Here is a 26444-nt window from a genome sequence, read left to right as displayed (position 1 = left end):
GATAGATTTGCTAGGCTGACCACCTGAGGTAGGTTTGCACACAGGCTGGCTGCCCTTGTATTCAAAACCAGGATTGCAGATCACATAACCACTTGCTGAGAGAGAAGCTATGTTGTCCCCACGAGTGCGACGACAAGCTGAAACGAAAGGCCACAAATGCGAATCTTTACGCAAGGATGTGCGACTGTGTTCAGGGACCCAAGCCATTGTGCTGCTGAAATCAATGGAATGGATCTGTGGTGAACTTTGGCAAAAGCTCTTTGTGGAGTGGAGTTAATAGCATTGGTGCATTTCTCTTTTACTAACTTGGTTCTTATTTCCCCCTATTCGTTAGTAGTTTCATAGTAAGAAGTTGAAGACACCACTGCAGCGGTACTTATGGTTGATTTATATGGTGGTTAAGACACACCTGGCAATATGGTGGCAAATACACGCCTGTCCACACACGCTGTCTAGGCTGCAAAGTTCTGGCACAGAGCTATCCTTCTCACCATCACCACCACAAGTACAGCTGCAGCAATGTCTATAACTACATTCTCCCAAGTCAAGCTCCGTATGAAGACATCCAAGAAGAAGATTGCCTGATGAGTCCAGCACGGACTAAATGTACATCGCCATCCAGCTATGTTATTGGTTGGTCATCTTCTACGTGCCATGCGCTACCTGATGTACCAGCCTGATGGGTCGTTTACCGCAAACCATGCATCAGCTAGGCACCAGGCGCAAGTTGATGGTGGTGGTGGCGGGAAGGCGAGCTCTTTCCCCGAACTTTGCAGGCTACAGACCGTGTGTAATATAGTATAGATCATAGGTTTAATGGTTTTCTAATACCTTTGGTGCGTAGCAAAAATGCAGAGCAGGCCGCAACACAATTCACTGCAAAGCTTGAGTGAACTGACAATGCACACTTTTACGATTGCAGGGTACTGCCACCTGTCCACTAACAATCAGCGAAAATGGGTCATTTTACTGAAAACACACCATCTCTCAAAAGTGCGTAACTCACACAAGTCTCCACAAGGTCTTACACCAGCTATAGAGCTAAGTGAATGTGTAAAAAAAGTCATGTCCCAGTTGCGCAAGTGAAAGAAACTGAGCTTTCACCCGCCATTCCACTCTCCCTTGCTCGAATCGAGCTGACATTTCTTTTGACAACTCCTGAGAGTCCACTGCTGATTTGAACTTCAGTTGCCATGGCACCAAACGTCAAAAATGCAGAAAAAATGAAAACCAAGCGCCCACACACGGCACAAAAATAGTTGTTCTTGCCGTGTTAGGCTCTGTAGCCGTTGAGCACCATTACTCAGCGTTGCTTTATCCCATCGCTTCGACGGTTGTTGCAATCGAAAGCTGAGAGTTGTCTACTCGATCTACATACTTGTGGGAATCGAGTACGGATTGACTGAGTTACGATTGTTCAAACACATGCGCCTCCAGAAAGTTTTCATTGGTACACGCTGTACACTCAGGACGCAAATATACGTCCTTAGTGGACGGGCGTCATTCTCGAGGACGTAAATATACGTCCTAAGGGCCTGGTCAGACTGAGGCAAAAAAGAAATAATCCTGTGATTATAATCCGAATCTCCATTGTAACTGGCCGCCAGAGCGGCAAAATCGAGAGTTGACGCTCCAAAAAAAAGCAAGAACGGACGACGCTTTTCCGCTCCAAACAGGAGTTGGACGCTGATACGCCATTGACGCTGATATTCATTGATTTTTTCATCTCGATATCGAGGAGCTAATTGGCCATGGACAACAACAAAACCCATAAGGGTGGTTGTAAGGATTGCACTGAAGGTGTTGGCGATCCCCAAGGTGAAGGAATTTGTTATCGTTCGTGGATATTACCACTTGACGCTCGAAATGAAGTTTTAATTCCCGTAGCTATGCAGAAGACGTTACTTCAGTAACGTCTGGCGCTAGCCAGGGTCCACACAGCTTTAATTTGGTGTTTGTTTGTGTGTTTGTTTGTTTGTGTCACGCCTGGCGCTATTTTGTATCTATCCCGTACTGTACCGTACCAGCAAAGACAGCTGGCCACAATATTTTTGTTTGTTTGTGCCATCGACATGCCTGGCGCTATCCCGTACCGGTCCCGTATCATCAAGAGTACGGTACCATCAAGAGAATGAGTATATATGCGAAGTGTATGGGGGAATGCATTCAGTGCAGTAACATTAAATTTTGTGTGGATTTGTGTGCGAGGCCAAGATCCCACTAGCAGGCTGGCTGGGCCGCCTGTCGACCAGCCCGGAAATCGCATGTAGGCCGATAGCATAATAATTATAACGTATATACAGTCATGTAGATGTATAGCAGGGAGTCATATTATGTAAACGACTCCCTGCTGTATGGGGAGATTTTCTGGAAAGAAATACGAAGTAGGGAGACGAGTAAATGCAATCAGAATGGATGTTAGTTGCCGTCAGTATAATAATAATAAGAAGAAGAAGAAGAACGCCCGTGATCGGCAGAGTCAGCGCCGGTCCCAGGAAACGTCAGGACAGACATCCCGTCGACTCCAGAACGCCCGTGATCGGCAGAGTCAGCGCCGGTCCCATAGCTATGCAGAAGACGTTACTTGTACTTCAGTATCTCATTGAAACGTTTTTGCAAAACAATGATTTAGCTAATCAAAGGAAAAAGCATTTCCATCAGTTCTAACAACATGCACGATGAGCTAGGCAACAAAGCATAGCGCAGGGCCCTGAGCTTCCAAGCTCTCTCGTTTTCATTCTCCCCACATGTGTGTAGTGTCACCGCGATTCTAATTCTGGACACTTTTCTGTTTTCGTCAGGCACAGAAAATTTGCCGCAGTCTGACCAGGCCTTTAGCGGTGAATGGGTAAAGTAGAAAATATATTGGAAACAGAAGTGCAGCTGTTATGTGCTCAAGTCCAATAACTACGGTCCAATCATTGTAAAGTGGCATTTTAACATTTTTTCCCTCAAACCAGTTACAAAATTTTGTTTCTCCAATGTATAATGTTATAAGTATCATGAAAACAACAGTTCATCCTGTATTGGGTGACCCGTGCAATTATTTCTTGCCACGTTTGTGGGCAGGAACATCCAGGAAAGGGAAATTAGGTTGGTTATTCCACCAACTTTTCCAAATTTATGACAGGTATGCCGCGGCAAAATGTATAGAGAAGCCGATCCAAAACCCAGATTTTTCAAGTTGTAGCCCTTTAGTGCTAGAGCACTTACTACATGGTTGCTCTTCTAGTGCACGCTGGCCAAACAAACTGATTTTTAATTGTCATGGCCGCATGACTTTTTCGCTCTGTCTGCATAAAATTGGCAAGCTGTAGAACTGCCTTCCACGAAGGCTGACATCTCAAGATTCACTTTCTGGACGTCAGCAAATGTCAGCAGCAATTCGCTTGTACGTGAAAAGTTGAAAATTTGACTATAGCGGTACATCCCTAGACATCGTAGTGTTTTATTTCAAACAGCATAGCCCTGACTAATTGCTCATTATTTAGATTTCCTCACTGCCTATACCTAATCCCATCAAGACATCCCCTTTAGAAGGGATCCCCTTGACAGGCCATTGCCTCTGGAAGATCCCTTAGTAATTATTATAAAAAATTAGGGCTGAAAGTTGGCACTGAGATCCCGAGTTCGAGTACTCTGATTTTCTCCGATCGAATATTCGAGTATTCGAGTAGTCTTCATCTCCTAAATATTGCACACCAAGGGGCTTAAAATCACATGATACAACCCTGATCAACGCATATGGTCGATTGGTTTGCAGGCCTGCCTGCGAATCATTAGGTCCCGAGTTCAAGACCCGCGCTGGTAGCAGGGAGCGTGTAAAAAGACTTTTTACGCGTGTTGAACTGCGCCAACATCCACGGTCAACTGGGTACTCACAACTCGGAGTGAGAATAACAAGGATGCAGTTTATAGGATTATGGGCCGTTACACGCCCGATTGGTTGAGAGACTAACCTCCTCTCCCCTGACTCACTTGTGAGGTCTGCATTCGCCACTAAGGTTAACAGGCATAGTGGTGGCCTGCGGATGCGAATGCTAGTTTGCTTGTTTCGGAACATTCAAGGGATGCCGACGCGGATCTAGCGAATATTATTATTACAACCCTGATCGAATCGAGTAGCAGTCATTTTTCTCGGGTATATTGGTTGGTTGGTCATTTGGGCTCTCTCTACTCGTGAACAAATGTTCACCACACAGTCTGTGTTGTATTATGATGTAATGCATTACGTAGCCATGCAAGAGCATGCGCGATATACGCATCTCGCAGCTGCCTACTTTCATGCAGGATCCTTTAAATGTCGTGGTTCTTATGATTTGCCTACAATGGCCAAGTGAGAATATAATCCTATCGTAAACAACTAACTTGTTTACCCCGAAACATGGTGTCAGAAATAAACTAAATAAACGCCCTAGAATTGTCGCAGTAGCGCCACCGGTGCAAGAGGTAAAAATGGCAGAAGCAGCCGGATTTACCCCGCCGTCGATGGATTGGCAAGCCGCAGATTTACCTGACGAATTCGAGCGGTTCCAACAATATTGCCTTCTAGTTTTCCAAGGGCCCTTTTCCGACAAGTCCGACAAGGAAAAGGTCGCCTATGTCATTCTATGGATCGGGAGAACTGGTGTTGATGCTTTCAATATTTTCGAGTGGGATAATGCAAGCGACAAATCCAAAGTAGCTGCCGTCTTCAAGAAATTTAATAAGCATTTGCAGCCACGGGTAAATGCACGACTGGCTCGGTTTGAGCTTCAGAAATACCGCCAGCAACCCGACGAGTCTGTAGATGATTTCTTTGCGAGGTGTAGGAAGAAGACGTCCAAGTTCAAGTTCAGGGACGCTCAGGAGACTAACGACCGCCTGATAGAACAGCTAATCGTGGGACGAAGCACTCGAAAGTGCAAGAATGCCTGCTGGAGGGTGGTAGTGATTTGACTCTGGACGAAGCGCTTGACAAGGCCCGTACTTATGAAGCAACACAGCGCCACATGGAGCAGCTGTCCACCGCCACCAGCAGCAACCGTCTACCTGAAACGGTTCACGCCATTTCCAAATCTGTGGGACACGCAGACTGCGGCAAATGTGGACGAGCCCACCACCCAAGCAAGTGCCCAGCGCACGGCTCCACCTGCAACAAATGCGGGAAGGCGAATCACTGGGCAAACGTATGCCGTTTGCAGGGGAGAGACGAGGCACATGGAAGGGGCCAGCAACGCGGACGCTGGCGCCAGAGGAGCTCCATCCCGCGGGAGCGCTACCCCCAGAGGAGCCCCAGCCCACGGAGACGCTTCGCACACTGCATTTCGACGCCGTCATCATCGACAGCGTCGAGCGTCACCAACCGCCACTAGAGCGAGAGGTGTTCGCGACCCTCAATGTCAGCCTGGACAACACCAGCAGACCAGCCACCTTGAGAGCCAAGGTGGATACGGGCGCCCAGGGCAATATATTGCCTCTGAGAGTGTTCTGCCAAATGTTCCCCCAGCACGTCGGACCAAACGGATACCCAAAGCCGAAGTCCGTGAAGCCGTCAAGTACCACCCTCACAGCGTACGGCGGATCCAAGATAAAGCAATGCGGAACCCGTCCTATTCCGTGCTCTTACGATGGCTTGAGTCAACTCGCTGACTTCTACATCACGGACTGCCCTGGCACTGCTATCATCGGTCTCCCGACAGCGACAGCCCTGCAGTTAGTCACGCTGAACTGCGCTGTCCAGGAGAAGCCAGCGAGCATCCGAGACAAGGACGACCTGATGAAGCAATACCCGAAGTGCTTCGATGGCATTGGGAAATTCCCAGGCAAGTACCACATCACGGTGGACCCCAACGTCGTCCCGGTTGTACACCCTCCACGCCACCTCCACGCCATCGCACTGAGAGACGAGATCAAGATGGAGCTGGAAGACATGATCCAGAACGGCTTCATCACCAAGATCCAGGAAGGCGAACCAACAGCGTGGGTGAACAGCCTCGTGTTCCGCCTCAAAGACAATGGCAAGCTACGCCTGTGCCTAGACCCCAAGGACCTCAATCACGCCATCCTGCGAGAGCACCACGTGGTCGCCACCATTGAGGAGATCACCCCGAAGTTGAGAGGTGCCAAAGTGTTCTCGATCGTCGACGTCAAATGTGGGTACTGGAATGTGGAGCTCGACGACGAATCCAGTTACCTCACCACCTTCAACACACCATTCGGGCGCTACAGATTCCTTCGCATGCCATTCGGTCTCAAGATGTCGCAAGATGTCTGCCAAGCAAGGATCGACCAGACGTTCGAAGGGTGCTCAGGCGTCACCGGCATCGCAGACGACATCGTCACATACGGGACGTCAGACGAGGACCATGATCTCAACATGCACCAGATGATGGTTCGCTGCGAACAATCTGGTCTCAAGTTGAACCCAGACAAATGCCGCATCAAAGAGGACAAGATCAAGTTCTTCGGCATCATCTGCAGCGCTGACGGAATACAGCCCGACCCGAAGAAGGTCTCAGCGCTGAACAGATGGAGCACCCCGAGAACGAGGACGAGCTCCAGACGTTCCTCGGGCTAGTCACGTACATGAGCCTGTTCATACCGAATGCCAGTACACTGACCGCGCACCTGCGTGAGCTGACCAAGCCAGATACACCGTTCGCCTGGACAGACAGCCACCAGCGCACCTTCGACAAGGTCAAGGCCGCCATTTCGACAGAAGTAACGCTCAGTTACTTTGACCCAGGCAAGGCAACGACACTACAAGTCGACGCTTCCATGAAAGGTCTCGGCGCCACTCTGCTGCAGGACGACAAGCCTGTTGCATTCGCCAGCAAGAAGCTTACCGAGACGGAGTCTCGCTACGCCAATATTGAGCGTGAGCTCTTAGCTGTGGTATACGGGTGTGAAAGATTCCACACCTACCTATTCGGTCAGTCATTCACAGTAGAATCCGACCACAAGCCGCTGGAGTCAATCAAGCTCAAGCACCTCCGCGCAGCCCCGCCGCGTCTACAGCGCATGCTGCTGAAGCTGCAGCCGTACAACATGACAATCAAGTACCTCCCCGGAAAGGACATTCCGATCGCAGACGCGCTATCCCGACTGTCGCCAGAGGAAACAGAGCCAATTGAGGACCTCGACGTCAGTGTACACGCCATGTTCCCGCAATTCAGCGATGCAGCGATGACGAGGATCCGCGAGGAGTCAGCTAAAGACGCCGAGATGTCAGCACTGAAGGAGATGATCTTCAGTGGCTGGCCATCAGAGAGGAGCGCGGTGCCGGCAATTCTGCTTCCGTACTGGAATTTCCGCGACGAGATGAGCACCGAGGACGGTCTCATCCTGAAGAGCAGTCGCGTCCTGATTCCCCCGCCAATGAGGGGGGAAATCCTCAGCAAGCTGCACGCCAGCCACCAAGGCATAGAGAAGACCAAGCTGCGAGCCAGAACGTCCGTCTTCTGGAAGGACATCAACAAGGATATTGAAGCAACTGTCTCATCTTGCACGACGTGCCAGCGCCACCAGAGCAGTCAAGCCAAGGAACCACTGGTGCAGCCCGATATTCCGCCAAGGGCATGGCACACCTTAAGCACGGACATGTTCTACCTCGGCGGGTCAGAATACCTCATTGCCGCCGACTACTACTCCAAGTACTTTATCACCCGGAAGCTGCCTGCCGGACAAGCGACCAGCAGGGCCATCATCCAGCACCTCAAGGAGATTTTCGGTGAGCACGGCATCCCAACCGTGCTGAAGTCGGACACTTAGCACTGCTGTGCATTCGCGCCACCCCAGTGTGCCAGGGCTTACCGTCGCCGGCCGAGATGCTGTTCGGTCGTCAGGTACAGGACAACCTGCCTCGCAAACACCAGCGCGGCACTCGGGACGAGGCCATCCAACAGAAAATCGAAGAACGGCAGGACCCGCAGAAAGTACACCATGACCAGCGAGCGCAGTCTCTCCGCCCCCTAGTTCCTGGTGAGCACGTCGGCAGCCCGACCACGCACCTGTGGGAACCTGGTATCGTAACCCAGTCTGTCAACGGGCCACGGTCATACATGGTGCAGCCTGACCGTGGGACAGAAGTGCGGCGCAACCGTACCCACCTCAGAGAGAGGCGGGTCCACTTCCCGCCGGATGCCAGTCTCGCAGGCCCTCAGCCGCCGAGTGACGTGCCGTCACCGCGGAGCGACGTTAGCCAGTCTCAGCCGCCGTCACGGTGTGACGTCAGCCAGCCTGCTGAACCTGCCACCCAGCTGAATCGAACACGGTCTGGCCGCGCAGTCGCACCCAGGTCAATCCTGGATGTGTAGGGCCAGAGAGGCCTCATGGACCTGTTCGCTTATGTCACAGTAGCTGAGGTGCCATTGTTATATTGTACATAGAGCTATTGTTGGATACTATGTCTCTGTATTGTTAGCACGCCGTCGTGTGCCATTCATGATTGTTACCTTGTACATAGAGGTATTGTTTGATGTTATGTTCTATATTGTGAACACGCCGTCATATACGTACGGTATGTTATGTAGGTTGTTAAACTCCTTTATGACGAAGGGGATGTTGTATTATGATGTAATGCATTACGTAGCCATGCAAGAGCATGCGCGAGATACGCATCTCGCAGCTGCCTACTTTCATGCAGGATCCTTTAGATGTCGTGGTTCTTATGATTTGCCTACAATGGCCAAGTGAGAATATAATCCTATCGTAAACAACTAACTTTGTTCACCCCGAAACAGTCTGCACATCAATATCTGCTGACTGCTGCTCTGAAACTGCAGATTTCTTTGGTGAATGCATGTACCATGTATGAAAGAGTACTCTGATTTATTCCGAGTATGATTATTTTTGGAAAAACCGAGCGAGTCGACCCGAGTATTCGGTATAATTGTTTCAGCCCTATAAAAAATATAAATCGGTATATTAAATCATCCGTTAGCGAAAGCGTACAACGCCTGTATGTTGTAGAATTTCGTGTGTGAATATGACAAAGTCCACATGAGAGGGAGAGATATGATGTACCTAACACTCATAAATGCTCGATTTCGTGCTATGTGTGCAATGCTTAGTAGCAACATCCTTCGCCATCACGAAGAATGGTGTCTATAGAGGCAAGCAAGCACGTTGATTTGGATCTAAGGGCTTGTGAGCACTTGCAACGACCACTTTCGTTATTAACCCTTCCCATGCCAGCATGTTTTCCTGTGTTTACTGTTCATTTGTTCATGCCCTGAGCTCATTTGTTCAAAGCTGTATGCACAGCTCAGAACAAAATTTATTCCTATTTCACTGTACCTTGATGGATTTTCACGATCTATTGCTTGTTGGAAAGATGTGGACCACGGGAAGCCATTTCAGGGACTCAAATACCAGGGCCACTTCCATCTCCTCTCCTAGTCGCCTACCATCCGTAAAAAACCCGACCGCCTCTCTTATTTTCTTTCGTCCGAAGTTTTTGCTCATAGTCAACGGATGTTGTGAACCCTCTGGCTCTCTAAAGTGTCAGGAACGAACGACCACACGGCACGAGGACAGCTATTTATTCTCAACAGTATATTTCACTTCCATCGACTAATAATAATAATGAATAACGAACACTAAAACCACCAGGTAGTTATAGCGTGAAAATGACAGCGTACATGTATATGAGAAAAGCATACACATACAACATACAACTACAGCGCACACAGCAAGCCGCATATAGTGCCTGTAGCGTATACCATGTCGTAAACATCAGCGGTACGGCGGAGTCATGATACAACTGCATTGGAACGAACACAATGTCACAAGCGAGAAGGCCTTTCACTCTCGAGAACTTGTGGTTTCGCAACATTCTCCCCACCAAAGGGCTTCTCACCACCGTACAACAACTCACAAGTCAAAAACGACCGGGGTTACACGCCCAGAACGAGTCATCCGCTGCTGTGGCAGTGGCCAAGGTGGAATATCACTACTGCTCACCACTTTGGCCAACTCGATTTCGTGAAGCTTGCGCCTGTGGGCTGTCGCACACGACACTGTCACCGATACCAAGCTCGCCGATGTGAGCTGTCACACATGACACGGTCACCGGTACACTGCTTCGACCCGGAGCGGGCGCGGAATCCGAGAACACACATCCGATCTCTGTGTTCCACACAGTCTCGCTGTTGACCTCTTCCGTGCTAACCAGTATCGCCCTTCTCATTTCCTTAGCTTCTACGCCTTGCGCTTCTACGTCTTGCGCTTCTACGTCTTGTGCCTCTACGTCTTTCGCCTATAACTCTTGCGCCTCTACGTCTTGCGCCTCTACGTGTTGCGCCTCTACGTGTTGCGCTTCTACGTCTTGCGCCTCTACGTGTTGCGCCTCTACGTCTTACGCTTCTACGTCATTCGAGACTCCAGCTGCTTCTTAGCGTCTCCGACCGATGTCGCCATGCACTGCACCGACGCAGTGGGCCTTGGATCTGATCCTCCCACTGGCTTCAAATACTCCTCTGACCGCTGATTGTCTGTAAGTAAAGTCTTCCGCGCCTTGTCCGGTGTCCTTCCGAGCGAGGCAAGCAAATCTCGCTTTGCTTCCTCATTATGTACTGACGGCGATGCGCTCGTTCATCTTCTTGAGCTTTTCGTTCAACTCTGTGCGGAGCGCATCCTCTTGCCGTCTAGCACTGCGCTCTTCAAACTCCTCCCACTTTCGGAGCCTCTTCTTAACATGTTACCTCAACTCATCGCCTTCCAATCCTAACAGAATTCCATTGGCGATAAAGCGGGCTTCAATGATCCATAGCTCCTGTTCCATGCTCGCTTCGTATCCTGGCGTTGTCGCCAAATGTTGTGAACCCTCTGGTTCTCTAAAGTGTCAGGAACGAACGACTCCACACGGCACGAGGACAACTAGTTATTCCAAACAGTATATTTCACTTCCATCGACTAATAATAATGAATAGCGAACACTAAAACCACCAGGTAGTTATAGCGTGAAACTGACAGCGTATATGAGAAAAGCATACACATACAACATACAACTACAGCGCACACAGCAAGCCGCACATAGCGCCTGTAGCGTATACCACATCGTAAACATCAGCGGTACGGCGGAGTCGGGATACAACTGCATTGGAACGAACACAATGTCAAAAGCGAGAAGGCCTTTCACTCTCGAGAACTTGTGGTTTCACAACAACGGATTTTCATGATTCAAACTGCGCTGGAAAGCTGAGATTCAAGCGCGTTTGTTGAAACTTGCTGCACACGCGCTGTCTCTAGGGGAGATCCCCTAGCCCGGGCGAAGTCGCGAACAAAAAAATTGAATCAATCGCTAAAAAGTGAAATTGACACTTTCTGGCCGCTCAATTTGCCGCCGCTCGGTCATACTTGAAGTACCTTGTCGTATCAAGACCTTTCCAACGGTGTCTAGACCTTAGAGATCCGAGATGTTTGAACAAATTTATAACTGTACACACCGGCTACAGAACGCGATACGCATGTACAGTACAGTGTACATTGTACGTTGCAGGCAGAGCGAGTAAACGCGACCACGGCATATCTGCTCATACTAAAAAAAAAACCGTAAACGCGTCTATGGCATGGAAAGGGTTAAGGCTTATTTCAAGGTTTATCGGGCAACCCTACTGAAACTGTCTAAGATAATGGTTGAGAAACAGAAGGTACCAGGCTAAAGTGCTGCTTGGAAGGAGAAGGATGTTTTCAGACGTACTCGACATGTTGTGTTTTCGGAACTGATGTTATTGTGGCGTTATTGGAACTCGTGTTATTGTCGTGCTATTGGAAGTCAAGGCCTGGCATGAGGGAAACATGGATGCAGCGAATGGTTTTATTTGGTCTTCGACGACTTTTTGTTGTATACTTTATTTATAGTGGAAATCAAAACAGGCAAAATGCCTAATAACATTGGACCCACTGTGAATAACATGTTAAAGGATATTGTGGAAAAAAAAAGTAGATACAAGAGAAAAAGAGAAAGGAAAAATGACGGAAGGTTGGTTGCAACGAACAGATATCAATCCAGTAAGCATTGGAAAACTTATGTCGCTGATAATATATACTGCAAGGCTTGAGATTTAAAATCCAAATACCTATTTGAACATTTTGCTGCTGGTGGCAATCTATTCCACATAATGGCTCCAGCGTGCGTTAGGCGCTTAGCAGAACGAGCAGTGCTAGCAGGTGGGACCACAAGCAAGTTGCTTTGGCCTCCCCGAGTGCGAGTTGAGGGCACGACAGCAAAAAAGGACTCAAACAGGGTGCTACATGCATCATGCAAACATCGCCAGATGAAACAAAACATATTCAAGTGCACAGAAACCTGTAGATCACATACATGCATTCGATTTAGCAGGGGAGCAGTACTGGTCCACGGTGGCGACTTGCAGACTGCCCGAGCGGCACGTTTGAACAGCCTATGTAGCCGTTGTTCCTGGGCAACTGTCAAATACGGGTAGTAACTAATAGAAGCATACAAAAATTCAGGCAAAACGATAGATCTGAAGTAGGTGAGTCGGCATGGATACGGCAGCGAGGAAGCATGTCGCAGCAGGACAGCAATTTTGCCGGCAACACGACGAGCAACATGGTCCACCATTGTGGTCCAACTCATGTCCGAGTCAAAATGCAGGCCAAGGTATTTGGCAGATGTGACTACTGGTAGGACTTGTGAATTGCATACAACATTGATGTCGAGGGCTGCAGCTCTATGGTGTGGTATGGCGAGTATCTGCGTCTTGGTCTCGTTAAGGATCAGTCCACGTTTCTTCAACCAAGTGGCCAGGTACTGAACTGCTGCAGTGAGGCGCTGGGAGACAACTTCTGGCTGTGGACTGCACGCACGCAGCGAGATGTCATCAGCAAACTGAATAGTGGTGACGTCATGAGGGGCAAGGTCGCCGGCAATATCCCTCACATACAGAACGAAGAGCAAAGGTCCGAGAACTGACCCTTGAGGAACCCCTGACTGGCTGTCATAAGTTGTACTTCTGGTTTTTCCTGTCTCCACGTATTGCCGGCGATACATCAAGTAGTCTGAAAACCATTGCAAAGCAGTGCTAGTGAGACCCAGTTCAAAGAGGTCCTCAACCAGAATGCTATGCTTTACCTTGTCGAAGGCTTTAGACATGTCGACAAATGCTACTCCTGTGTGCTGCCCAGCGGCTTGTGCTTCATTGATGTTCTCTACAGCTAGCGCTAAGGCATCTGCTGTGGAATGCTGGTGTCTGTAACCAAACTGACTAGTAGGCAAGAAATTGTTCGTGTTGAGGTACTGCAGAAGCTGCTTATGAACAATACGCTCAAGCACTTTCGACACTATCGGCAATAGGGAGACTGGTCGGTAATTCTTGGGTTGGCTGGGGTCTCCAGCCTTGAACAGAGGCCGTATCTTACCCACCTTCATTGCCGCAGGAAACTGTCCTTCTCTCAATGACTTATTAAATAGTAGCGTGAGTGACGGTGCCAGGATGTCAGCATGCATCTGGAGGAGACTTGCTGGAATATCATCACTCCCAGTGGCTTTTCTGGTGTCCAACTGTTCCAACATTTTCCGAGTAGTTGCAATGGAGACTGGCAAGAATTCCGAGAAGTGCACCGCAGGTGGAGGCCCAAGGGGTAGGCGTAGCTGTGCAGGGCGAGCTGGATCTTCCACAACTTTCGAAAAAGTGTCTCGAATCGCATCCACCGTGCACTGTGGATCCCTGTACGTCGACTGTTTGCCTGTCAACTCCTTGATTATTTTCCAAGTCTCTCTGGCATTTCCAGTACATTGCTGAAATTTGGAGTTGTAGAATTCCTGTTTCCGGGTCCTGTTGTAGCTAGTTGCCGCACGTCTGGCTGTACTAAATTCATCATAAGTCTCCTGTGTCTTAGCAGAGAGCCACTTTCGGTGCAACCTATTCCGCTTGTGTAGTAAGTACAACAATTGCCGGTCAATCCATGGCACTGAAGGCTTCTTCGTTCTGTGATTACTTTGAAGTGGGGCATGGACATCCAAAACCTCAATAAACCGGCTAGACCACTCGGTCCACATGGCGCTTGGGTTGCCGGTAATACTGCACAAGTTCTTCTGGGTTAAGTCACGCCGGAAGTGATCGTGGTTTATCCGGTGATAGTTGCGGTATAAACGTGTGGTGTCAGATCCACGAGGCACAATGAGGTGAAAGTCACTGGCCACGGCAGCATGGTCACTGAAAGCGACCGGGATGATCTTCGCTGTAGTGGAAGGATCAAAATTGTTCAGTATCAAATCGAGGGTGCTGTCTTGTCCTGTTGAGCTAAATCGCGTAGACTTGTTGACACCGTGATGCAGAGCATAGCTGTTCAGCAAGTCAGATAAGTAGTGATACTGAGGGTCCCTGGCACTTAGGTCAATATTCACATTAAAGTCACCACAAACGATAGCATTTGGCTGTGGCCTTAGAGCAGCGCAAAGATGTTCGTCTAGCTTGTCCCAGTAACCCACAGGTTCAGATGGAGGGCGGTAGATCGTTCCAACAAGACAACTGCGGGGTTTGCAAGCGACTTCACACCAGCAACTTTCCACACCATCAGTTGTTATGTCGTCTCTTGGTTTTACCGGAAGACATGACTTCCAGTATATGCAAACTCCTCCTCCTACTCGACCACTACGGTCTCTGCGTGTTACACTATATCCAGTCAGGGCTATTTCTTGGTCCGAAACAGTGGCGTCGAGCCAGGTTTCGTTGACACAGACTATATCCGGGGCGTTGAGTTGTTGTGTGAGCAGTAGGATGTCATTGAGTTTGTTACGCAGGCTCCTGATGTTGAGAAATAGAACGCGAAGTGCACTTGGGTGGGTAGGAGAAGGTAGTGGAACTGACGGACTAAATGAGTCAGCAAGGGGGTTAAGTGAAGACATGGCTGTTCTTGTAAAAGTGGGTTGGAGTCTGGCAGTTGGGTTTGACTCTGTCATAGATTATGTAAAAGAAGATCAAATCAGTACTCAAAGGTTATCCCACCGATTGTAACATTCGCCAGGCTGCTGTCTGCATCCTCTTGTGAATCTGCATTTCCAACTGGCAGTTCATTACTTTCAGAAAATCCTTCAGTGCTGTGCAGTGCAGTCCTGGACTGTGCTGGGAAGGTGTGTTTCCCAGAAGCCAGGGTGAAGCCCTCAGCGTCAGGTGACTGGTGAGCTGTCTTTCCTCTGCAGAATTTGTTCATATCCTGCATTGGGGTTCTGCTCGGACTGGTGGTCTCATTGCGAGCCTGCTGCAACAGTTCCGATATATTCCTAGTGCTCTGCTTGTCCTTTGGATCCGCGTGGGGTTGTGCTGGGTCCGTACAAGGTTCACGAGGTCGAGATGAGACCTCTGACTCTGCATCCGTAGATGAACTCGAGGCGCCAAGTACTGGAGGTGGTGGCTGGGGTTCAGAGCTGTGGTGCACAGAGTTGTTGGCTTGACCTGCGCTTGACCCTACCATACTGGAGTACAGCGTACCAGATGCAGAGTTCTTGCCCCGTTGCATCTGCTGAGTGCAATTTCTGGACACGTGGTGGCTTGACCCACACTTATAGCATGTTGGGGTCTGACCCTTGTGCCATACACGGATTCTCTGGTGTGTGCCAGGCAAGACAATCACAGAGGGGACAGCTACGGTCGGTACTATACTGACGTACACCGTTCCAGTGGTGAAGGTACAGGCTTCAATGGTTTTCACCTCCCGCTTTGGTTTGCCGATCACAGTGCCGAATTTCTCGATTGCAGAGACAATGGAGGGGAGGGAAACGTCTTCAGCCACGCCAAAAGCATGGACTGACACTACAGCACCATCTCCAACCACCAAGGTCAAAGGCGTTCCGTTAGCCTGCAGGCCTTTCGTCACAACATCGTCCCTTACTTCAGTGCTACAAAATGTAATTCTGCAGAATCCACGTCGGCCATTTAGATCTACTTGCTTCACATCTCCTGGTTTTACTCCAGCAGACAGCAACAGCTTTACGTAGAACGCATGATCGTTCCTTGGATGGTCCTCCCCTAACTGTATCGAACACACTCTCGACATTTTAGAAACAAACCCAAAAATCCCACGGATTCTCGGAGGTCAAAAACTTGCTGCCTACTCTACCAGGTCAAATTTCTTTACTGGCGGGTCTGATGTGATAAATCCCGCACAGCTTTAGTAGGTTCACCTGGACCATGATCTATTACGGTGGGGATGTTCCGACAAATGCGGAAAATTCCATCTGAATGAGTCAGTTTGCATACTGTGAATTTGTAGGAACGCTTCCTGGATGAAATGAACGTACGATAATATAATGTACGTGCGTTCCGGCGGATCATGAGGCTAAGCTGATTTGGTTCTTGCCTGCACTGCATTCTTCAGCATTTGCGTGCTTTGTTGAGATTAACTAGGAAAATTCCATGGATGAACTGGCAATCCAGTCAATGTGTAGAACAGTGCAAAAGGAACAGAATACATTGTTCTCTGCAAACAACTAAAAGTCCCTATATGAATGAAACTTATTGTAACTCAGAGAACTCTCAAGAAAACACTGCCCTGGAGAACAAAATTAATGAGGCGTTGCAAATGGTGAACATATTGTGGGTTACTTACGTATTTCGCACACAGCGGTGTAATGGTTCTTGCGAGTTTCCAAATACACAATTGAAACTACCACCTTGGGCCAGAATCGGCCATGAAGTAGACGGGCCTGGTTGGTGCTGGCCGGGCCATAATCTATCCACAAGTTGGTTGTCGCATTTATTATCATTCCATGCATGTATCCACCTTTGGCCAATTCTACGGTGGGCATATTGCCTCCCTCCTCGTTGCATTTCTTGCGGGCTTCTAAATATGTATATTGTCCGATCTGCAAGAAGATGGACTGCCTCTGAGAGGAGTAGACGTAATCAGGTTTTACAACTGAAGCAGGGAAGAGAAAAGCATATCCAGAAGTGATGCAGCTTAAAAGCATAATGTCGTTGAATGTCAGTCTTGTGCCAATTGTTGCACATTCTAACTCACCAATATTCCGCTATTACCCTTTGGTACGATACGATTAGGGTGATTTCAGCCAATCAGCGGCCGTTCTGAGCGGGGAATATTGAGCGATACGGACCGGCTGGGGTCAACAACACTCCCTGGGTCACGCCAAAGAGTAAATCATGCTCTATTTGGGACAGTACATGAGATAAATGGATTGCACCATTCATATTCTTTCTATACCGTGTCCCTTATATTTCCCTCGTGCTAACGAACACGTGAAATATTCGGCGGTAGACCACTCATACTCATGGTATAATCCATACATCACCATTAGACCAATCGGGAAAACCTTTTTCAAAGTGCGCAGACTCCACTGCAGCCAATTCATTTTAAAAGATCCCTCAAAACACGCACATAATTATACTGGCTCTGAACTGCAATTAATATCAATTATCCATCAAGATTTCGGCCCAGTGCCGAAATGTTGCAGGAAATTTTATAAGACGCTTCACGCAGCTTCATTGCACTTGCCTAGTCTGCAGGCAAACTGCCTATACTCAAGAGAGCACTGCATTTCACAAAAATCCACTAGAAGTATCGTTTCAAATTTTCCGTCTTCATGACCATCATCCGGAATGATGTGGAGCTGGGAAAAACAACAGTATAAAAGAAGGACGCAAAGCGTGGTACCTCCTGACAGCGAGCGTAGAAAAGTGCAAAGGAGACAGCACCCAACGGAGCTAAGAATCGCACTTCGTCAATCAAGCAACATCTGTCAGCCTGTAGCAAGTGCCGTGGGTTGTACAGTGGTAATGTTGTATTATTTATTGTCGCGTGGTACATGTGCGTTGCATTTGGCTGTATTAGAAGCTCTGTACATCCGTAAGTGAGGCTGCGTTTACACGACAACGCTGGAGGTGAAACGCAACAAAATCATTTCGGATGCATGGTTCATTTATACGATACGCGAAGCAAAACGTAAAAGTTGTACACCAAAACTGAAGAAAACCAAAACGCTGGCCATGGTGGAAGAATTTGAAAACGGAAATGTTCTGCCGGGAAAATTTGGGAGTGTAAACAGTCGAAACGGTTTGCTGGCATCGTTTTCCGTCACGCTTGTCACGTTTTCGACCATTCACACGGATCCGACAATAAAAATTTTTTTTTTTACAATTTTCGTCATGTGACGAGTGTTGTCATGTGGCCTTTAAGTGTGATTGGTGCTTCAACGACAGCACTCAGCACATGACGAACTTTGGCGGATTCTTTGCTCCCGTGTAGACGCGCGGAAATGATACAAATTGAGACCACCTCGGATCAGCTTTGATCGTGCAAACGCACGAAAACAAAAGAAAGAAATGCGGGACTGAAAGCGGCAAACTGGCCGTACGTTGTCGTGTAAACGCAGTCTTAGATCCTGAACTTTGCGTGCAGAAACAAAATTTGTTGTCGCTACAATTGTTTGGTGTTACTCCTCGTCGGTGTGTTAACAATGTAACTTAATTTCCTCACTATGTTGTTGTCAATAGGGAGGTTCCAGAGTACGATTTTTCGTGCCAAAATCTGTGGAGGCGCTACGGATTTTTTATACGTCGTTTTCGAGCAGTGAAAAGTTCCGGGGTACGTAACTTATGTGTTTGCCGTCATTGCCTAGGCTACGATCGCAAACACGTCACATTCCCGCGCTATGCCTTTTTATTTTGAAAATTTGTACCGAAATCAAACTTCCCGCGGAAAATCGATGTTTCTCGTACCAAATTTGTACGCGAAAAAATTTTCTGCACCCGATGACGCAAAATCTCCATACGAAACATGGTTCGTATGAAAGCCAGTCCACACGGATTCTCCGTGCCGAAAAATCGTATGGAGCACGCCTGGAAAAAATCCGTAGCGCCCATACGGATTTTGGCACGGAAAATCGTACCCCGGAACCTCTCCACAATTAATATTTCCCTTCGAGTTTTGTGTCGTTCTGAACTTGATAATTTTCCACCTTGTCATGAGTACTGTTATCTCATTATCTTTACTCTCTAAAAGTTTTAGTCTTTCCAACTTCAGCCATTCCCTGTACAATCCTTGATGAGAAGGGAACGAAAACGTTCGTGTATTCGGGCTCCAGTCTCTCCGGAGGCGTGAGTTAGAATCCCACCGCTGCCAGTAATTGTAGTGGGTAGCCGAGTGGAAGCACGATAATAATAAAAATGGCTTTTCCCGTTTGTGTCTTTTCCCTCAAACCAGTTAATAATAATAATAAGAATAATACGATCACTTAGCTCTGTCACCTTCGACGCCTGCCGTTGTTCTCTTCCGTTAGGCTTGTTTGGTTGGTTGCTCCGGTCCACACCTCCAACGTCCGTTGATTTCATGTCCGTTTTTGTTGATTTCATTGCCGTTTTCGTGTCACTTTTCGTCACGTTTTCGTGTCACTCGTGTCACTGATAGAAAAAGTGTCTACTGAATTGTGTGGATTTGCGTCGTTGCATGCGAATACGTATTACGAAACTGTTTTTCCCACCGCCTCCAAACTACTGTTTGAATAAGAATAATGATAATATTAACTCGTTTGAGGGAAAGAGACAAACGGGAAAAGTCTGAAGAAAAAATTGACTGTCACCACCAGGACTCGAACCAGGGACCCTCGCTTGTAGCCAGCGATGCCCTAACCACTGAGCAATGGTGTAGTCGTCATCCCAGCAGAGACCGTACAACGTTTTCTTCAGACTTCGTGACTCACACTTCCTGTGAATCCACACAGGCGGGCGGGACGCAGCCCTCACTGTACCCACACACTTCACGTACAAACTAGCACGTGGGGAGCCCCAAGTCATATAGTATTAACTGGTTTGAGGGAAAAAGACAAACGGGAAAAGTCTGAAGAAAAAATTGACTGTCACCACCAGGACTCGAACCAGGGACCCTCGCTTGTAGCCAGCGATGCCCTAACCACCGAGCTATGGTGTAGTCGTCATCCCAGCAGAGACCGTACAACGTTTTCTTCAGACTTCGTAAGCCCTCACTGTACCCACACACTTCACGTACAAACTAGCACGCGGGGAATAATACGCGGGGAATAATAATAATAATAATGTGAAAGTAGGACGGAGGCAGAAAATATTACAAAAAATGTATTATCTACGCATGCATCTACGCAAGAGTCACCACCAGCCAATTAGGACATGTGTCAAAATATTGAACGTTTCGTTCCCTTCTTGTCAAAATACTACAGGGAATGATGGAAACAAGCTAAAAGACTACAACTATAAGGAAAAGAGGTTCAGAGATACATCACTCCAATTATGTGTAGAAGTGAAACGAAAAAGTAGATGTGAAGAATGAAGTAGAGTAACCCTCTTGCGCATGTTGTACGTAATGTAATGATTGATACGTACTTTCGATATTGATTTCGCTGGTGCACACGTTGGTGCAGTGCTGGTACACGCGCTGGTGCACGCGCTGATGCACGCGCTGGTGCAGCCAGTTGTTTTCCGTTGTACGTGATGCAGCTTGTTGAGGAGAAGGGTTTTCAATATCTTGTGTTCAGTTCTTCTTGCTTCTGGCCTGGTCGAGGTCGTGCTTTTTTCTTCTGTAAACTTCTTGTGCATTTTGGAATTGAAATTAATAATTATAGTCCAACTTATATCCTTGCGCTGGTCTGGTGGTGGATAATTCCACAACAAGTATCAAGAAAACAGCATGCAAATCCAATAAGTGACAAAACCGTAGTGACAAGAAAAAGAGAGAAATATCAAGAGATCAAGGGATCTATTTCGCACCTTCACGACGGACAGTGCTAAACAACTGCAAAGACAACACATTCTCCTTCTGAACACAAAGCTCAGGGTCTATTATTATTATTCTTTTTTATTTGTCTTCAATTTCATTCTCCCGAGTCAAGCGCCGTATGAAGACATCCAAGAAGAAGATTGCCTGATGAGTCCAGCGGGGACGAAATGTACGTGGCAATTGAGCTATGTCGTTGCTGTGTCATCATCTATGTGCCATGCGCTACTTGATGTACCAGCCTGCTGTGCCGGATACCGCCAGCCATGCATCGACCAGGCGCCAGGCGCGAACTGATGGTGGTGGTGGTGAGAAGGAGAGCTCTGTGCCAGAACTTTGCAGCCTAGAGAGCGTGTGTGGGCAGGCGTGTGTTTACCGCCATATTGCCAGGTGTGTCTTTACCACCATATTTATCTCCTTTTCACCATAAAAAAATAATACAAAATTGAAATCGGATAATGAGCCGGAATGAAATGTAAAATAGAATAGAAAAAAACACATGGGAAAGAGTCATGACTATACCAAGATGATAAGCAGTCAGAAGGTGTGATAACAGATCTGACAGGCTACTGAGCTGGGCTGTCAAAAGCTTCAGAGCTCAAAAAGTTACAACTGTCAGCAGAAGCACGCACTTTACTCGTCAACTTACGGGTGCACCTTCCAACCTCTGTACCATTAATGCACACTGGCTGAGCGGCATTGTAGACATATCCTGTAAGGCAGGTCACGCTCCCAGCAGGTAAGATTGTGGCTATGTTGTCAAATTCAGAACGGTCACAAGCTGAGGAAAAGAACATAAGGTGTCATAACATGAACGTGTCATCAATATTGTGTTACTGATATAGAATCACTTCGCGCAGTAGTTATATGGATGGGGAACATAAATTATCTACGTCTAACATGATCGTCCCCAAGGCCAACATCCAAGTTCTTTTGTACAAACCCCCGAAGTGCATGCGATTATCAATCAAGTACCGTGGCCGAACATCATGAACACAGGATTGAAGTGCATGACAATCATGGAACTTAAAGCTATCCTGTCCCTCCAGAAACTTGCGGAGACATTTCGGAAATATCTCGGAAAAAGTTGCGAGGTAAAATGCCACAAATTGCAGGGAATATTGCGGATTTTGGCAAATATTGCGGGATTATTGTGGTAAAATTGGGGAAATTGCGGCCGATTTGGTACTTGTACTGTAGTGGTGTACGATGTACGAGTCGTACAGCATAAATCATGCATGACAAAACAGAACGTGTGCTGCGCTGACTGTGTTCAACTGCCTGACAGGAGCTTGCAAGACAGCTTTCCTCCATCCTCGGACAACACTCGACGCGAGCCTTATTTTGTGACTTGTCAGCCGCTGATTTGCCCATAAACCTCTCCATTCTGGTGTCGATCTCACAAGTAAACTACTGACGAGCTTCAAGAACTAAGCAACATCGAAGAAAGACTCAAATATCGCGGTTGCTTTTCGAAATATCGCGGTTGCTTTTCGAAATATCGCGGTTGCTTTTCGAAATATCGCAGTGCTTTTCAAGTAACAAGGACTGTTTTCTACAATAATGCGGATGATTTTTCAAATATCGCGGATATCATGGACTTTTTTTTAAATCGCGGAAAACAACGCGGCCGCGAAATCGCAAGTTCCTGGAGGGACAGAGGCTATCGTTGTCATGTTTTGAACTTGCCCCTCCCTCAACTTGAAACCCTGAAGGACCAATAATGTTGATCTTTAAATTTTCATATTCCGACCAGGATAAACAAATTATTTCACTCCACAAATCGGCAATGACCAATTGGCCAACAAATTGCGGGAGGGGTGATGGCCTCCCATGATATGAAAACCATTCAAACATTCCTTCAATTTAGGAATGTACCAGGGAGCCTATCCTCTCCCCCCCCCCCCTTCCCCTCCCCCCCCCCCCCCACACACACTACGGGGAGAAATATGATATCAGTGCCACACGTAGGTCACCAGCTACATGGGGCATGCATAGCGTCAAGAAGGTGAACCAAGGTGAGTGACAGCGGGAGGGCATGTGTAAGCATCTACTGCAGCAGTAGACGTGTAAACGCCTTTGGTGAAGAAAAAAAGCCACGTGATTTGTCCACAACGTTTCTTACCCGTATGAAGTAACCGGTGCTCCACGTCTCCAACTATTAACACTTTGATTGCTGCGGAGAACTGCTGCTTTAAAGACTAGGGGAAACGGGTCATGTCTGCTGAAAACTGGCCCCGCCACCACTTCTTGCACATATTCGGGAATACTGCAAAAGCCAATATTCTAACGAGGCGCATATATAACGATTTCCCGAAATGAACTGGTTTACGTGTACCAAGGGTAACGATTCTCAGCCATTCTCTACGCTCAATAGGACAGTATATGTATCGATTTTTTGTATATAACAATTTTTTTATTTTAACGACAGATTTCTCCTCGTTAGCTCGTTAGAGTTAGCACTTCGTTATATATATATATGGCTTTTACAGTATAGTGGACTTTCATATAAAAAAATATTTAAAAAAACACCACATGTGAAAGGTAGGGGAAACACTGGTCTTCACAGAGTAGGCGACAACCTTTCAATTTGTCCCAGCGTCGGAGTGCAGATGAGCAATTAAACGAGAGGCTGTTGGAGTGCGCTTCCTAGATGTGCTAGAGCTGTTAGCCAGTTAGTTGTTGAACGTCAGTACCGTCGGTTAATGTCGTGCAATGTTAGGGGAATGAGCTAATTATTTAGTAACTGGTGGTAACTGGTGGTAATTGGTGGTAACTGGTGGTAACTGGTGGTAACTGGTGGTGTTAGTGGACAGTATAGTCTAACCTTTGTATAAATTAATCCTTGGCTCTCCATCCGAGTCCAATTCAAAGAAAGCCGACATTAAGGCGCCATTAATTTAAGCTGACATTAAGCCGACATTATTTTTAGCCGACATCAAGCCGACATTAAGCCGACATTAAGCTCTCCATGCCCGTTTCGAGCTCAAGTAATCAATTTGTTGAACACATCACAAGTCCATGGCTGAATTTGCACTGTAGTTAGTTGCCAAGCCACAATGCGGAAATTAGCGCAGAACATTAAAAATCAAGTGTTCTCGCACTGTGCAAAAGCGGTTTCGAGCGCTTTTGGCAATGCATGTCCATAGAGTGAAATAACTAAACAAGTATCACATTGCCTTGGCGATTGTTGAAATCGCGAGCTGAGAGATTTCTCTTTGGAATTCCTTTTCTCCATTTTTGGCATTCTTTACCTATACTTCGCAGTCAAACGGAAGCATTGCCCAATATGATAGCGAAGGGTGGGTGGCAATTCCATAATAATTAAATGTTGTGATCAAATGTGCCAGTATCAAGGGGAAAAGAGAGCAAAAGAACGGCAGAAGGCTAAACGTAGGTAAAGTGTATCACTTTTGTGTAGGTATGAGCTCTTATTTGATAATGTCGTGAACCCTCTGGTTCTCTAAAGTGTCAGGAACGAACGACGACACGGCACGAGGACAACTGTTTATTCTCAACAGTATATTTCACTTCCATCGACTAATAATAATGAATAACGAACACTAAAACCACCAGGTAGTTATAGCGTGAAAATGACAGCGTACATGTATATGAGAAAGGCATACACATACAACATACAACTACAGCGCACACAGCAAGCCGCATATAGTGCCTGTAGCGTATACCTCGTCGTAAACATCAGCGGTACGGCGGAGTCATGATACAACTGCATTGGAACGAACACAATGTCACAAGCGAGAAGGCCTTTCACTCTCGAGAACTTGTGGTTTCACAACAGATAAGAACGGTAAGTTCTAGTCATATCACAGTATTGGCAGTAAAAAACTACTCCTACCTCAAGTAGTAAGATAACAGTATCGACAACCAGGCTTTGGTCAGGAATGGATTATAGTCATATATCACAGCTAAATGGTGAAATGAGTAATTACTGTCCAGGGTGGGATCATTTGAACAGGAAACTCGTCACACCTTCGTGACCGAAACGAGGTGCATAGCCCATACTCAGGTCAGATTCATCATGAATCAGAGACACAATTGCTGAATATGGCCAGGCCGCACAGACCAACAAGACCGAAGAAATTTCAGTTATCTCTAAAAGGAAGTTACCAGTGAGGTGTGAATGTAAATCCCAGCTAACATTGGTAATAATTGGGCTGGACAACATACTCAACACACGCATTTTTATCACTTACCCAGCTCACATAGGATATATTGAGAACGATATTCAATGGCATAAAAATTTTTGCTGATCTGTCCATACCGAGACTTTGAATAAGACGTATATGGGACTATCAACCTCGTCGCTGCTGTATAGTCGATCCAATAACTGCCCCACGTATTCATTTGGTCTGCGCATCCAAAAAGTACCGTATTCATCTGTAGAACCGTGCCATTCTTGTCGTGGCACAGGTCTCTGCCAGTCTGAAGAGGGATTGTTGTGTTCGTTTGTCTAAGCACACTTTGCGTGTTAGTACAGTAACTGTACCCCACAAAATCAATGCCTGCAGCAACAGGATTTACATACAGATTGTACATAAGAGAGATTGGAAGCTGTTTGCCAACTCTGAGTTTCACGTATTACTACTATGCTGGCGAGTTGTAGAGAGGGAGTGTGTGTGTGTGTATGTGTGTGCGTATGTTTCAAATCTTTATTCTCACGATAGCCAGTGGCCAATAAGAGATAATAGTGGAAGACAGGAGAAAAAAGTGAGGAAGAATTGGGTGGGCAAAGCCTAGGGGTTAATGACTACTTAAGTGTACGGGCAGGGGTGGCCGCTACACGAGCATACAGAGTTGTGCAACAGCAGGGATATCTGGGATTTGAAGAGAATAAAAGAAGGGATTTCGCGAAGCTGGGTGGGCAAGCAATTGAAGTAATGAAGGGCCTTGTACAGGGGAGAAATGAGACAGTGATCAGTCCTCGGAGTTGGCAAGTGCCAAGTACGAGAGCGACGTAAATTATACGAAGGTTGCACCTTGCTAGCAGTTTGCAGCAAGAGTATATGTGGTGGGGCATAATAAGGCGCAGAGAATGCGCGAAGAATATATGTTTAACTTTAAAGCGTGAAAATAATGTTGGCCATTTGATGCGATGGAAAAGGTGGGAGTGTTCTAAGTGTGTGTAATGGGGAAGGTGGGGACATATTCTGGCGGCTTTCCGCTGGAGTCATTCTAGCCTGTCAAGGGAAGTGTGTGTGTTTTTTTTACGAAAAACCACGAACCTCGAGAACAGAATACTGCATGATAGAGGTGGTTGCCGACGCAAATGTGGTGGTGAAACTGGAGCATCTCCGCCGACCTGAGGCCTCGGCTTCAGCGACACTTCAGTGCACCAAAAACTGGGGAGGAGTAGGCACAGGGGAGAGGAGGGGGGAGTACATCTATATAGAGGAAGGAAAACGTAAAGAGGATACATGTGATAGAGGAAACAAAATAAAAATATAAAATAAATAAAAAGGGGGGAGCCAGGGTGCAAGCGGAGAGGGTGTACAGGGAGTGTTCAGAGGGCATCTGTGGCTGAGCGCCAGTCTTGGCTGCGGAGAGACTTATAGGCGCCTTCCTTGAATGCCTGCATTCCCTTCTGCGTGGGAAGGTTGCGTAGCCGGGCAGATGGGAGACGATTCCAGTCTTGGATCGTGGCATGGGGGAGTGATCAGAGAGCACTATTATGGGCTCCGGCGGGCAGTGTCGGGTCTAGTTGGTGCTGGTTCTGGTTT

General features: G+C 47.3%; 1 protein-coding gene across 1 annotated transcript in view; it reads right to left on the bottom strand.

Moving 5' to 3' along the window:
* LOC135828525 (uncharacterized) overlaps positions 1 to 26444 on the bottom strand; it is an 82635-nt gene that overhangs the window by 3463 nt on the left and 52728 nt on the right. The window contains exons 10-13 of the mRNA XM_065340967.1: positions 24921 to 25229; positions 21356 to 21487; positions 16555 to 16863; positions 1 to 137 (exon numbers count right to left, since the gene is read on the bottom strand). The exon at positions 1 to 137 is cut by the window's left edge and continues 13 nt beyond it. Coding sequence (XP_065197039.1) covers positions 1 to 137; positions 16555 to 16863; positions 21356 to 21487; positions 24921 to 25229 — 887 coding nt within the window. The remainder of the gene's footprint in view (positions 138 to 16554; positions 16864 to 21355; positions 21488 to 24920; positions 25230 to 26444) is intronic.

Source organism: Sycon ciliatum, chromosome 12 (genome assembly GCF_964019385.1).
Source record: "Sycon ciliatum chromosome 12, ocSycCili1.1, whole genome shotgun sequence".
NCBI classification, from domain to species: Eukaryota; Metazoa; Porifera; class Calcarea; order Leucosolenida; family Sycettidae; genus Sycon; species Sycon ciliatum.
The sequence above is the reverse complement of the archived record's forward strand: the minus strand, read 5'-3'. Positions and strand labels throughout refer to the sequence as shown.